At 55.3% G+C, this 15,007-nt stretch overlaps 1 protein-coding gene across 6 annotated transcripts in view; it reads right to left on the reverse strand.

Moving 5' to 3' along the window:
• COL27A1 (collagen type XXVII alpha 1 chain) overlaps positions 1 to 15,007 on the reverse strand; it is a 156,843-nt gene that overhangs the window by 46,397 nt on the left and 95,439 nt on the right. For all 6 annotated transcript variants that reach the window (XR_010109099.1, XM_034928907.3, XM_063594253.1 and 3 more), the window contains 7 exons: positions 13,668 to 13,721; positions 13,376 to 13,429; positions 7,722 to 7,775; positions 1,888 to 1,941; positions 1,327 to 1,371; positions 1,185 to 1,229; positions 821 to 874 (listed from right to left, as the gene is read on the reverse strand). Coding sequence is in view for 5 of the 6 variants with exons in the window: in XM_034928907.3 (XP_034784798.1) it covers positions 821 to 874; positions 1,185 to 1,229; positions 1,327 to 1,371; positions 1,888 to 1,941; positions 7,722 to 7,775; positions 13,376 to 13,429; positions 13,668 to 13,721 (360 nt within the window). In the remaining variant the exon portion in view is untranslated. The remainder of the gene's footprint in view (positions 1 to 820; positions 875 to 1,184; positions 1,230 to 1,326; positions 1,372 to 1,887; positions 1,942 to 7,721; positions 7,776 to 13,375; positions 13,430 to 13,667; positions 13,722 to 15,007) is intronic.

The raw sequence follows: 15,007 nt of genomic DNA on the forward strand, positions 1-15,007 counted from the left end.
TGAGTCTTGCTCATCTGTTGCCCCTGCCTGGAACGCTCTTCCACCTCGGATCCATGTCTGGAAACCCCCACCCCCAGCCAACCCACCGTTCAAAAGGGTGACTCCTTGGGCCTCAAGATGTGGGAATGCAGCAGCGGCCTTGAGGATGGGAGCCTCCTGTCCTCCCCTGCCCTGTGCAGGAGTCATCCTTCTAGCCCCCTGGAGATTCTGTCCTCTCTCTGCTATCTCTTGTAGCACCACTCTCCAGCCTCCTCATGGGGCTCCTGGACTGTCCCCCCACACCTGTCCTCCCAGGGACATCTTCTGGAAGGCAAGCAGATCGCCCTTTCTGCTTCAAGCCCTTCCATGGTTCCCTGTTGCCCTTGGGACAAAAAGTACAGTGTCCCGTGGCCTTGGGCGACTGGAGCCTGCTGCCTCCTCCTGCCCTTTCTGAGGTCCCGCTTTCCACTTCAGCCATGCTGGACTCTGCAGTTCCCGGTCAGCTTGTTCGTTTACTCTTATCTTCACCTCCCTCCCTCCTGCCTTTCCCTGTGCCAAGCACTCCCTATACATTTTCGCATTTCATCTTCACAACAGAATGGCAAGGCAGAGACAATCACCCCCATTTTCCTGGCAAGAAAACAGGCTGGAGGCCAAGTGAGCTGAGCCTCAAACCCAGAGCTCCTGGCTTAGTGCTCGCCACCAACCCCAAGGCCTGGCCCACAGGGGGTTAGAGGCCAGGCATGGTCCCTTTCCAACCCTTCTCCTTATCTGACCACCTGGCCCACACCCCCAGGTGCCAGTGGCAAAGAAGCAGAAGAGGGAAGGAAAGGGCTCTTACCGGTTCTCCTGGGAGGCCCTTGGTGCCTGGGGGACCTGAGGGACCCGGGATGCCCTGCAGAGACAAGGCAAAGGTGACCTTAGGCCCTCCATGGCCTTCTCTGCCCTGTCTTGACTTCAAGCAAGCCATCCTAGTGTATTTGGGTCCCCTCCTCCCACACCGGGTGACAGATGGGAAGGCTGAGACCCAGAGAAGAGGGGATGTGCTGGAGAGCTTCAGTGCAGGGCAGGTGGGCAACCAGAACTTTCGGGGTTTCCACAGAAGGACAGGACCTTGGTAAAAGTGGTTATTATCAGCACCGCACCCGCCCCCCACCCCCATCAAAAGCCCCATGTAGAGAATTTCAAGAACTGGTGCTACTTACAGGAAAGCCTCTCGAGCCCAAGTGGCCTCGCTCACCAGCCACACCCTGGAAGCACATGTGGGGGTCATTACAGGCTCAGATCACAAAGCAGGGAGCAGGGAGGGGGCCTGCGGCTGGCCTGCTTGGCCTTGGCCTGACGTACCTGCTGTCCAGGCCGGCCTGGTCTGCCCTGGGGTCCTGGAGGGCCCTGTGGGAAGCAGAGCACGTGAAGGTGGGAGAGGGTGCTTGGGAGGACTGTTCCCCAAAAAGGGACCCCTCCACATGGGAGATAAAAGGAACCCGTTTGAGGCCACAGAGTCTGCCCCCTTTCCATGGTGCAGATGGGAAAACTAAGGCCTGACAAGGGGAGTGGCTCGCCACCGTCACCAGCTGCTCCAGGTGGAGAACCAAGGACCCCTTCCTAAGGGATGGGGCTGCCAGAAGCAGTCTCGGCTGTCAGGAGCCTGGTGGGGTTTGGGGTCCAGGGAAAGGGTCTGAGGATGTGTATGATCTCCCTCCTCCTTTCTTGCTTTCTCTTTATTGGGCTTGCAGTGAGGGGTCAGGAGGAGTGGAAGGGCTGAGCTCTCAGAAAGAGCCCTGCAGCCTCCATGGGGCTCCCTTTGTTGTCCCTAAGGGGCGTTGTTCTGAGGAGGTGTGAGCCTTGTTCATGATTCCTGACCCAGTGTCGGAGGAGTGAGGAAGGGCAGGCCCTAGGGGTCGGTACCTTCAGGCCCCTGGACCCTTGCTCCCCAGCTGGTCCGTCCGGTCCTCGGGGGCCCTGGAATAGGAAAAAGGGACTAGCACACCAGACAGCAGGGGTCTCCCTCGGGCCGAGAACCAGGAGGGCGGGGCTGCTCCGAGCCTGGGGCCTTCCCCTGCACAAGCCCCGGCCCCCTCCTCCTCCCACTTCCCACACACTCCCCACTGAGGTGGTCACCCTTGTGCAGCGCCTTCGAGACAGCTCTGCAGAGGCCGCAGCATGAGTAGACTCAGCTAGAGGCTGACGCTTCCAGAAGGGGGCTGGGGCACTAATGGCCCTGTTCAGAGAGACCTTGGGGGTCACCCAGCCAATCCATTTCACAGACGTGGAGACTGAGGGCCGCAATTGAGTTACACGTGGTCACGTCCACACGGCCAACTCTTCAGACTCTGCTGCCATGTGCCATTCCCAGAGCACACACGGGGCAGAAACAGGTGTGTGGGCCACAGCCCTCAGGGGAAACTGACAGAGCAGGACCTGGGAAGAACCTGCATGTCCTTCCCAGATGTGTGGAGCAGCCCCATCTCTAGCCAGACATACAACGAATACAGCCCAGCTCACAGAGGAAGAGCCCATGAGTTGGGGGCAGGAACAGGGCAGGATTTTGCATGAGGGAGTGGGAGTCAGGCTACTGCTCCCTGGAGCCCTGGGCTCAGGCCTGACCCCTGACACAGGAGTCTTGGTCCCTGATTGCTGGGAGACCCCAGGGGCAGGTGGAGTCCACCCCCATCCCCCCTGCACAGATGGGAATACTAAGGCCCAGCCAAGGGAAGTGACTTAGCTAAGGTCCCTAACACATTGGCCGCTCTCATCCCCCATGTGGGCTCCACCCACTGCCCCACGTGTGTCCCCTCCAGGGCCGCTCCCACAGAGACGCAGATGGGCTGGGGTCTCCTGGAAAAACCCGTGGAAAACAGAGCAGGCTGTGTTCTCTAGGGGGTCTCAAGCGGTCTGTGTTGGGAGGACAGGAGTGTCCTGTGGAGGAGGCCAGCCCATCCTGGCCCGGGAGCCCAGGGGACCAGCCCACAATACTCCCCCAGATAAAAGGAACTGGGGAAGTGTCTAGGTGGGGGAGGATGGGGAATGAGAAAACTAAATGAAGATAAATCATTTAAAAATCAAACAAGGAAGGCTGGGCACAGTGGCGGAAGGCTGGGCACAGTGGCTCACGCCTGTAATCCCAGCACTTTGGGAGGCTGAGGTGGGTGGATCATGAGGTCAGGAGTTCAAGACCAGCCTGACCAACATGGTGAAACCCCATCTCTACTATAAATACAAAAATTAGCTAGGCGTGGTGGTGTGTGCCTGTAGTCCCAGCTACTCAGGAGGCTGAAGTAGGAGAATTGCTTGAACCCAGGAGGCGGAGCTTGCAGTGAGTGGAGATCGCACCACTGCACTCCAGCCTGGGCGACAGAGCGAGACTCCATCTCAAAAAAAAAAAAAAAAAAAATCAAACAAGGAAATTTTCAGTGAATAATTGGGCCAACAAAGTGAAAATTCCACTTCTCAGCTGCCTGGAGCTCCCTATGCTTCAATCCCACACCGCAGCCTTAAAGAGCACCCCACTGATCAAATAATCCTGGAACAGGGAGCCACCGGGCAAGGCCAAGGCTCAGCTGGGAGATGCTGTCCTCAGCATCTCCAAGCCCAGGGCCTGGTGCCCATTGTGGGGTCCAGCCCTAGGCACCGGGCTGCTCAGGAAATGTGTCTGGGGACAAGTGACTGCTCCTCACTGAGACTCCATTTCTTTTTTCTGAAATGGGCACAAGAAATCTCTCCCTCAAGACAGGAGGCGATGCCCACAGGCAGCTCAGTGCCTGGCACGCAGAAAGTGCTTAAGAATGGCTAGTTCCATCCCTGCCAGGCTCTGCCAGGGGAGGGGGCAGCCTCCCCAGAGGCAGGGACACAGGAGTGGCTTGGGGAATCTGGGCTCAGTCCCTTCCTCAGGCAGTTCACACTATGCTGTGTAAAACCAGTTGAGAATTTTCACAGATTCAAGCTGCGGTTTGATGAACTCCTAAACAAGCCATCTCTAGTGGGCATTACGGGGCTCAGGTGCTAGCCGTAGCCTGTTGCTGGTTTGCTGTGTGACCCCGAAAAACCCCATCTCCTCTCCGGGCCTCAGTCTCAGGCTCACGTGGACACTGTCACACCATGTCATTAGGCTTAACACCCGTGATTCATGGGCACAGGCCTGGCGGAGCTGGAGCCACATGGGGTGGGGCCATGTCAGGTCATGGGAGCTGGGACAGGGGCTGAGCTGATGGCAGACAACTGAACCCTCCTGAGGGCTGATCTGTGGCTCTGGGCTCTGTCTCTCGCTGAGACATACACCTCCCTAGAAAGGGATAGCTCTGGGAGGGGAGTGCAGGCTCAGAGGTGTTGAGGGCTTGGCCTGAAGCCCACAGCACCTTGTTTATCCCAGGAATCAAAGGCTTTCTGGGAGAAAGGTTAAGTCATCAAATAATAATAGAGCAGTAGCAGCCACCGCAGGAGCAGTGAAAGCTGTTATCCTCCTTTCACAGGGAAAGAAACAGGCTCAGGATGGTGGTGAACTTGCCTATGGTCACACAGCTAGGAAATGGAGGAGCCAGAATTTGAGACCAAGTCAGCTGGACATCCATTTCTTTCACCACTACCTGTCACTGTTTTTCAGAAATGGAGTGAGCTCCCCGTCACCGGGGGTATACAGGTCAGGGCCCAGAGGATCCTGCCAGGAAGGCTGCACACTGGGGCCTGGTGTTGGAGAAGACAATGTCTAAAATCCCTCTTATCTGAGAGAACTCACTATCCCAGCAGAGCACCAGAGAACCCGGGAGAAGCTGGCTTGGCTTAAGAGAGAGGAGGAGGCAGTAGTGGGGCCACCAGCCACCCTGTCTCCCCAGCTCCACAGGGCAGGGAGAGGGGCGAGAACAGCCGCACACTCTAACCCTTGCTCTGGGCCACTCAACAGTCCATCCCGCAGGTTCCCCCGTCCTGCTGCCTCCTTCCCTAAATGAACCTGGGCAGGCCCACCCCCGCCCCGCCTGCTGGAGGGAAGCTTGGGTTTCTATCAGAGCTACCTGTCTGCTCTCTTGTATCCGCTCCTCGAGGAAGATGTCTGCAGGCACGCTGGAGACCGCCCTCCAGCCAGGCCTGGGGTCAGGCTTGGTGGGGAGGAGCTCCTGCCTGGGACAGAAAATCTGGCCAACCACAGCTCTTGTGAAAAAGGGGCCGATGAACAAGCGGGAATGAGCACACACCATCACGTGCTGCCACCCTGCAGCAAGTTCAAGGTGCTCAGGAAGTGACTGAGTCCCCACAGCCAGCCCACCAGCTTTGTTCTGTTGCCGACCCATTTTACGGAGGGAGAAGTGAAGGCTCAGGGAGGGGAAATCAGTGGCCCAAGGTCTAAGATCCAAGAGGAAGAGCCTGGATTTCGGCAAGGTCGGCTAAGCTCTAACACCCACAGGCAGGGGAAGAGTTGGCCCGAGGCACTGGAATCTTGGGGTCCTTACGACCCCCTCGGAAGGAGGAATTAAAGTCTCTCACCTGAGCAGGTGGGAGAAAGGCTCTGAGAGGTTAAGAAACCGGCCTGGGGTTCCACAGCTGGGAACCGGGGGTGCTGAGACTTGCCGTAGGCCCATCTGACCCCAGAGTCCTCATTCTTTTCACTGGGGCTGGTGGGCCCAGGTTCTAGTCAGCATCCTCACCAAGAACAGAGGGTGAGAGCCTCCCTTGCCCCTGGCCATGAACTCTCAGTGCTCATTCTTCCTCGGGTGGGCGGTGGGGTGGGGAGCAGGGCCCGTCCTACACATAGGCAGGAAAGCAGGCAAGGCCTTGCAGACCTCCAGGCCCATTCCCCGTGGCACATATGGGGAAACTGAGGCACAGAGCTCCACAAGGCCTTGCTAAGGGCACAGGGCAAACCGGGAGCTGATCAGGACTTGCCCAGAATCAAGCTCTTTCACAGGCACGGTGGGTGCCTCTGTAGGTTCCCCACCTTCAGTCACCTCCTCTAGGAGGTGGCGAAGGGCAGCCTGTTTGGCAGGAGACCCAGGGGGCCAATCTCATAGGTTGTGCATTCCTGACAAACCCAGTGGGGAGAGGGGCTCATGTTCCTGATGCTCCCCTCCCAGCCCGGGAGACACTGACGAGGTTGGAAGCCTGTGCTTCCTTAAGCAGGAATATGTTCTTCAAGCCACTGCTGGGAAGGGGTGGTGGAGATGGTTGAAGGGAGCCCAGTGAGTTGAAGGGGGCCTGAGCCCCGCGCCTGAGGCAGGGCAGGGGACCTGGGCCCATGCAGCTCACCCTCCAGGAAATCCAGCTTCCTGGGGCAGGAGGGGAGGTACAGAGGATCCGGATGGAGCCTGGCTGCCCTTGGCCCAAGGCCCGTTTGAAGAGACCCCCCCCCCCCGACCCAGAGGACATGGGCACCGGAGGGACCCTGCCGGGCCACAGGAATGCCTTTTAATCTTCCCTCTTCCAGGCCGGCTGCTCAGGCCATCTGGTTTGGGGGAAATTGTAAAACCACTTGAAATCCAGCCAAGAGGAGAATAATAATCACAGATCCCCCCGTATGGAGCTTGGATATCAGGCTTGGGCTGCCGGCACCACCTGCACCATCTCACTTTCTCTTTACAATAAGGCTGCACGGCCCCACGCCTGTATACCTATTGCTGGCAGACCATCCTGTCAACCCTCCCTGTGTGATTGAAAATAAGGCTGAATTCAGTATGCAAATGAGCCAGATTCCCTGGGTTCAAATCCCAGCTCTGCCACTTTTTAGCTGTGCAACTTGAGGTAAGTGACTCAACCTCTCTGTGCCTCTCTGGGAGTGGAGTGGAGGCTCAGAGGTGTTCAGGGCTTGGGCTGAATCACATAGCACCTAGTTTATCCCAGGAATCAAAGGCTTTCTGGGAGAAAGGTTAAGTAATCCAATAATAAAATAATAATAAAATGGGAATGAGAATAGCACCTACATGACAGGGTAGTGCTGAGGATTAAATGAGTTAATGTGTGCGACAGGCAGTATCTGGCATAGATTAAGTGCTGGCGATTACTTCCAGTGACTGCTCAGGGAAGCCTTGTTTAAAACCCCCTGCAGCCTCCCAATGCCCTTGGAGTATAGCTGTGGCTTTTGAGGCCCTGCCTCGCTTGGTGCCTGCTAAGTCCCAGCCCCATCCCTCTCCCTCGTCCCTCTTTTGACCCTGAGGATACCTAAGCATCCACCTCCTGTATCACCTTCAGGTCTTCCCCTGCCAGTCCCCTGCCAGGAAGCTGGCATCAGCTCAAGCACTGCCCTCTCCTAAAGTCCTTCCTTAGTACCCTGCCCAGGTAGGGTCCTCCTCTGGGCTTCCAGGCTGCTAATACTTCCTCAGTCCATGTGCTGATGACCCTGTATTTTATCACCTGCATCTGCCAAGTGGTTTGATTCACTTGTTGACTGGCTCACAAGGGCAGGCAGGGGTTATGTCTGTCCTGTTCACCACAATACCTGTAGAGCCTCCAACAGTGTCCGCCAGACAGTAGGTGCTAAATAAGTGCTGGTTGAATAAATGAATGAACAAAGAACTGGTACCAGAGAGCCCGACTGTGCCTGGTGGATAGCAAGGCTGAGAAATGAGTTGGAAAGAGGGGTGGGGTCCCACCCCTAGAGACAGGTCCAGGGTGAGCCTAGAACCTTGCCTTGTGCTATGAAAGTCACAGATCCCAGAGCTGGGCTAGGGGCAAAGACCAGGCCGTCTCTGGCAGATGACCCTGTTCCAAGTGTGCCCCCCCCCCCCAGCATCAGCCCCCAGGAGCTGGGCTCGACTTACCCGACGTCCCTTTGCTCCCCTCATGCCTGGTGGGCCTCGAGATCCTGGAGGACCCTGGGAAGAGGAGAAAGAGTTTGGAGAGGCCCCTTTTTAGGAAGTGAGAGCAACACGGGGGGCTGGGAGTGTGGGGCAAAGCTTGAAGGCCTGCAGCCCTCAGACGGGCATGTTCAGAAGCTGCCGGGGCCCCAGCAGCCTCCACATGGAAGGACTGGGCACCTGGCTCACTGGGGAAAGCAGCAGGCGAGCCACAGCCTCGAACACAGCCAATGCCCTGGGCTATAGGGGGATGGGCCTCGACCTTTCCTGGGAGTCTGGGGAGTGGGGATAAGGCCCCCTGCATGACATTTTCTTCTCCTTTTCCTCAAAATCAACAATGAGAAGATACGATGCCATTCATTCATTCATTTATGTATTTATTGAGAGAGGATCTTGCTCTGTGGCCTGGGCTGGAGTGCAGTGCAGCCTTGAGCTCCGGGCTCAAGTGATCCCCCCGCCTCAGCCTCCTGAGTAGCTAGGATTGCAGGCATGCAACATCATGCCCAGCTAATTTTCTTATTTTTGTGGAGACAGGGTCTCACTATCTTGACCAGCCTGATCTTAAACTCCTAGGCTCAAGTGATCCTCCTGCCTCAGCCTCCCAAATTGCTGGGATTACAGGTGTGAGCCACTGCATCCAGACTACAATGACATGTATAACAAAAGGTCTCCTCAAATCCTCATCTCCCTTTCTCTCCCCCACCAGAAAGGAGAATCTGGTGACCCAAGTTCTGTCCCTCACCTCCACCCTGACACCCAATATTTTCCTGAATATTTTCTCCCAGGGAAAAGAGGAGGAGGAAGAACTGAGAACACAGGCCTAGGGTGAGCTTGGGAGGCAGAGAGGGCAGAGTGGGAGAGGATCAAGAAAGAGAGAAGGAGAGGGGAGGCAGAGGCAGAAAAGTGGGTGGGGTGGCATGAGAAGGGAGCAAGGCCCAGCCCCGGGCAAATGGGCAGCCATCTTGGTTTTGATGAAGAGACGACAAGAGGGGCAAGAGAGACAGGGTGAGAGGGCCAGTTTAGTTCTTGGAATTCTCAGCACCTGGCCTGGCACAGGTGCACGACAGACACTCAGGAATCTGCTGAATGAAAAAGGAGCACATGAACTGAAGAGGGCAGAGGGTGGGAAGGGAGGGAACACAGCAGAAGATGGGAAGCAGGCCACCCCTCTGCCTAATGTCTCCCCTACCCCCACCCCGATTCCAGGCCCAGCTTGAGAGACCTCAAGCAGCAACTTCATCCACCGGCCAGCCAGGACCCTCTGCCAGCTCCAGGAGCCTCCCAGCTCCTGCAGCAATTCTCAGACTAGGCGTGCTCCTTTTGCAAGGCAGAGCCAGTCTCATCCCTCCTCTGAATACCAGGGAGAGGCCCAGCCCCATCTGGTGCCTCAGAACGAACTCTTGACTTTCCCATTTCCCTTTCCCCATGGCTTTGAGGGGTGTGAACCCAGCCGCTATCACCCGGCAGACCCTCCAACAGCTGCTGTGGAGGGGCTGATGTGAGGGGCTGGGTCCCAGGCTGACCCTTCGTCAGCAGAGCAAGCAGGGTGTGGACCCGGGCTTGGCCCCACAAAAGGCAGTTCTGACTCCCGGATGGTGGAGAACAGAAAGACTGGGTGAGAATGGGCCATTTTATAGAGTGATCTCAGAGCTCAGAAGGCATGCAATGCACCACTGGGAAATTTTGGGAGCCAAGTCTCTACATCAAGGCATAGAGTGCTGAAAAGAGCAGGCTGTAGCACTGGAGAACCTGGGCTCACATGCCAGTTCGGCCACTTACTAATTGTGCCATCTTAGGCACGTTACTTCAACTCACTGGGCCTCAGTTTTGTCATCTATAAAATGGGGATAGAAGAGTCCTTACCCCCTAGAGTTTCTAGAAGGTGAAGTGACAAAGTCCTCAGGAAAAGGTAGCTGCCTGCTCTCGCAAGGCAGGAGGAGGTCAGAATTGAATGCTAGACCCAACTCTGGTCACTGGGTGACCCTAGGCAGGTCCCAGGGCGACCCTAGGCAGGTCCCAGGGCGACCCTAGGCAGGTCCCAGGGCCTCACTCCCACCCCCAATAATGGGGATAATAATCTTTTTGTTTTTTGAGATGGAGTCTTGCTCTGTCGCCCAGGCTGGAGTGCAGTGGTGCTATCTTGGCTCACTGCAAGCTCCGCCTCCCAGGTTCACACCATTCTCCTGCCTCAGCCTCCCGAGTAGCTGGGACTACAGGCGCCCGCCGCCATGCCCGGCTAATTTTTTTCTGTTTTTTAGTAGAGACGGGGTTTCACCGTGTTAGCCAGGCTGGTCTTGATCTCCTGACCTCGTGATCCGCCAACCTCGGCCTCCCAAAGTGCTGGGATTACAGGCATGAGCCATCACGCCTGGCCTGGGGATAATAATCTTGATAGATCTCAATGTGCTATCGGACAACATGGAGGTGAAAGTGATGGATAAAGTGGGAAAATGCTAATCAGGTGTGAACAATATCACCAGAAATGTCACTTTTAATCGTAGTAGCCTTACTCATAATAGTGGCAATGATCATCTCTAACAAATAGTTATCACCATTCATGAAGCACACAGTTATGCAGGAGGGCTGTGAGACACCACATCATGCACTGCACCATTTCTGATGACAATCTCATACTCCAGGTGGCATCATGCTGACTTACAGATGGGGAAACTGAGGGTCAGAGAAGCTATGAATGTTGCCAACAATCCCGCAGCTGGCAAGTCGGGGAGCCAGAATTTCACCCCCATGTATCTGATTCTGAAGGTGGTTTTCTGGGCCTCCGTGCTAGCTGGCTTCCCCAGTGTCGCTGGCCAGGAGGAACCCCAAGAGATCCAAGGGACCAGCCCTGTACCGTAGCAGTGGGGGACCATGGCAACCTTGGGATCAGAAACAGCAGTAAGTGACCGTCTGATTTCACCAAGCCTGAGCCAACCCACTGAACAGGGGGAAGCACTGAGGAGACGGGGCGGGGTGGGGAGGTGAGTGGAGCCAGGGAGGCGAGGGATTCAGAGGAGGCTTGCCCCTTCTTCTCTGTATTGGCCTGAATATCCCCACTCTTTCCCCATCTCCCACTGGCCTTCCATTGTGTCCCAGTGACTCCTTTCCTGGCTTTCCTCCTCCCACTAGACAGATGGGGAGACAGGCCCAGGACGGCTGACGTGCAGGGGTGCCGGGGATAGAACTCGATGATGTACCCCCAGCATCCTTGTACTCAGGCTTCGGCCCTACTCTGGGCACCCCCCATGCTGAGGGCTCCAATCACTCTATCTCTGACCACTGGGAGGGAGGCCGGGCCCTTGCATTCCAAGCTGGGTGCCTCGGCCAGCCGTGCTAGCCCCCTGACCAGAATGCTGGTCCTCTGACCCCCTGCTTCTACCCCAACAGTCCTACTTCCACACTGCCAGCTCCTCCAGCCCTGGGCCAGATGTGACTTTTCCTCCTTCTCAAGAACAGGGCAAAAATATGTCACTGGGAGCCCAGAGTGCTGGCTTCTGCTTCCAACTGTGCTCCTCAAGAACGTTCCAACTTGTCCAAAGAATCATGAGGATGGACAGAGTGCCCTGGTGCTGATGCCTTCTCCTCTGGGTGACGGTCACCTATATCCAGGCCTCTCACCCTTGGACTAGTCCACCCCTGTCCCTCCTCGGTCCCTGGCGTGGCCTGGCACAGAGTAGGTGCTCGATAAAAGTCTGTTAATGATGGAGAGAATGTTTATACTTGACAGCCCCACCAGACAGTGAGAGTCTTAAGAGCTGGAACTCTTTCTTACCATTTTTGTACCTCCAGGGAGGAGCTTATGCTAGCACACAGCAGGTGCATGAAAAAGTGTAGGAGCTGAGTTGGCCTTGCTTCCCTAATCACAGTAGAGAACAGGTTTATGCAAGCTTCCCCTGGGTTCAAACCATGAAAGGATTCAGGGCCCTTCCTCATCAGACCCCAGGGAACTCCTCAGTCTGGACTTTGGAGACACCCAGGCAACCTGAGCTCATCGCCCCTCAGCCCTACCTCCGGATCTGTGCCTGGGCTGGTCCCTCTACCCCCACACCCTCCCCACCTTCCCCAAGCCCACCTCGGACTGGGCTCCCAGCCCTGACCCCTGGCTTTGGCTGAAGCTAGTGCCCTTTCCTAGTTTCCATCCTCCATTGGCAGAAACAGGGATCTGAAGCAAGTTCTACCTGCTCCAAATGAGAGCAAGCCCACCCCCACCCCCTGCACATCATCACCCCTGGGAAGGAGAAGGGGCTCTTGAACTTGAGTACTCCTGGCCGCACCCTTCCCCCAGCTCTCCCAGCCTCTCCCACCACTCTGCCTTGAGAGCCTCCCACCAACCCTGCTTCCTCAGTCATCATGAGAAGCCCAGGCCCCTGAGGACCCTCAGCCCTGTTTGTCCAGCATTTCCCATCCTTGTGCCTGCTCTTCCAGAACAGATATCACTTACTGGGTTCTATCTACCCTGCCTCCCATACCAGACTACACGCTCCAAAGGAAGGGACCACTTTCTACCTTTCTTGCTGCCACATCCCCAGCTCCTGGAACTGCCAAAACCCCATCTCTACTAAAAATACAAGAATTAGCTGGGTGTGGTGGCACACGCTTGTGATCCCAGCTACTAGGGGGGCTGAGGCACGAGAATCTCTTGAACCCAGGAGGTGGAGGTTGCAGTGAGTGGAGATTGGGCCCCTTCACCCAGCTCCTGAAACTGCCCACAAGCACTTATCGCTCAGTAACTACAGAGTGAATGAGTGAATGGACAAAAGCAATAATGCTGCTAATAACCAAAATGCTTCCAGGGAACAAACACCATTCTGTAATGAACATTAGCCCCACGCTTCCATTTAACCCACACGATCACACTATCCTGACCATGATTCTTTTTTCTGTTTTTCAAATGAGCAAAATTCAGGCTCAGAGAAGTTAAATGATCTGCCCCAGGAATACAGTCAGATCTGCCCCAGGATTATAGTCAGAGAGTGGTGTAGCTGGGATTCTCCCCAGGTCTCTCTGATTCTGAGGCTTGAACTCCTAACCCTTATTCTTTTTCTCCTCTTCTCTTCTCTTCTGTTCTTCCTTCCTTCCTTCCTTCATTCCTTCCTTTCTTTTCTTTTCCTTTCTTTCCTTTCTTCCTCCCCTCCCACCCTCCCTCCCTCCTTTCTTTTTTCTCCTCTTCTTTCTGTCTTTTTTCCTCTTTCTTTTCTTTCTTTCTTTCTTTCTTTCTTTCTTTCTTTCTTTCTTTTTCTTTCTTTCTTTCTTTGTTTTTCTCTGTCTCTTTCTTTCTTTTCCTTTCTTTTTTTTGAGACAGGGTCTAGCTCTATCATCCAGGCAGAGTGCAGTGGCACGATCTTGGCTCACTGCAACCTCTGCCTTCTGGGTTCAAGTGATCCTCATGCCTCAGCCTACTGAGTATCTGGGATTACAAGTGCGTGTCACCACGCCCAGCGAATTTTTGTATTTTCAGTAGAGACAAGGTTTCGGTATGTTTGTCAGGCTGGTCTTGAACTCTGGCCTCAAGTGATCGGCCTCCCGAAGTGCTGAGATTACAGGTGTGAGCCGCCACACCCAGCCACCTAACCCTTATCTGACAGTGATTTGAGCTTAGGGATCACGAGGGCTTTGCTTACCTGGGGTCCAGGCTCTCCAGGGGTCCCCATACCACCTGGCATTCCAGGATGACCCTGCCAAGACAGAGAAGACAAAGGAGGAATCAGCTATGGAAGGTGCCCCTTCCTCCTTCAGTCCCACCTCGGTCGGCTCAGCCCCAGTGCAAAGCCAGGAGGACAGCAGCTAGGCCCCCTGGACAAAGAGGGAGCTGGTCATTCTGAACGTCTGGGGTAAGCAGTTCATGGAGGAGAGCAGAGCTGTCACTCAAGGCTGCAACAGGAGAGGGCAAGAGGATGCAGACTTACTCCTTACCATCGACCCCTTGGGTCCAGGCACGCCTGGGGGTCCCATCATGCCACGATCACCCTGTGATGGAGACAGCAATGCAGGCAGGTCACGGCTATGGCTGTGGGGTGGCTCTGTGGGAGGCAGGTGCAGAGGGCCATCCAGAGGCTCAAAGAGAGGTAGGGGTTTGCTCAAGGTCTCTAGAGGGTCCCTGCCTAGTTCATGGCCACATCACCCAGGTGGGGATCTGGGATTTCACTCAGAGGAAGCCAAGACCTCTGGCAAGCCCCGGAAGGCCTCAGCATCCCCTGTAGTGGGCCACGCAGTGAATTTCCCTCCAAGGATGGTCCTGATTAAGGAAGCACTAATTACACTGTCCCCTTTGATCCTGGCCCACATCATGTTGGTCCTTATTAGGCCTGGCATCCCCTGGGCTAGGCTTGCTGAGGCAGAAACAGCAAGAGAAGGCATGTCTTTCACTCTCCAAACTCTCTGTCCAAACCTAGATGAGATGCTAGAGAATCAGAGACATAACTCATTCCCTCTCGACCAATCCAGACACACTGGGCAGAGTTGGCAGTGTAGCAGACAGCTCCAGCCAGAAGGTAGGTGCTCTGGGTTCGAATCTTGGCTCTGTTTTCGTGAGGCTCTGTTTCTTGTATCCACCCAGCCAGCAAATATTTATTGAGCACCTACTATGTGTCTGACACTATCTGCGAGACTCTGAATATACAATGGTGAGCAGCCCTGCTCCCATGGAGCAAGGCACTCAGAGGGTTGTAAGAGACACAGTGCAGTGAGGGTGGGGGTCATGGTGCTAAGGTATTATTATTGGAGGACTTGACCCACTTGGGGGCAGAGCCGGTCAGGGAAAGCTTCCCTCGGGAAGTCCCTCTTGACCCAAGAGCTGAAGGATAATGAAGAGCATCTGGGCAGAAAGGGTGGAGGCAGATGGCAATGGGAAGAAAGCATTTGGCTAAGGGAATGGCGCAGTCAATGGTTTGTAGGTGAGAAGGGACATGGGACATTTGAGCAACAGCAGAATGCCAGAGTTGGCTTTGATGTTGTGCTATCATTACGTAAGATGCTACCACTGGAAGAAACAGGGTGAAGGGTACTATTTTTTGCAACTTCTTGTGAATCTGTCATTATTTCAAAATAAAAAGTTAAATTTAAAATTTCAAGATAAAAAGCTGAATTTAAAAGGAGGAGGAGCAGAAGGGGAAGGAGGAGGAGGGGGAAGCGAGGGAGGAGGAGGAGGAAGGCAGAGGCCCGAGGGTCTGGGCCACATAGAGTGATAGAGTGTGGCACAAGAGGATCCTGGAGAGTTAGGCAGGGCCAGACTTGGGGGGATACTTCTTCCCTCT

The sequence above is a fragment of the Pan paniscus genome, chromosome 11 (genome assembly GCF_029289425.2).
Source record: "Pan paniscus chromosome 11, NHGRI_mPanPan1-v2.0_pri, whole genome shotgun sequence".
NCBI lineage: Eukaryota > Metazoa > Chordata > Mammalia > Primates > Hominidae > Pan > Pan paniscus.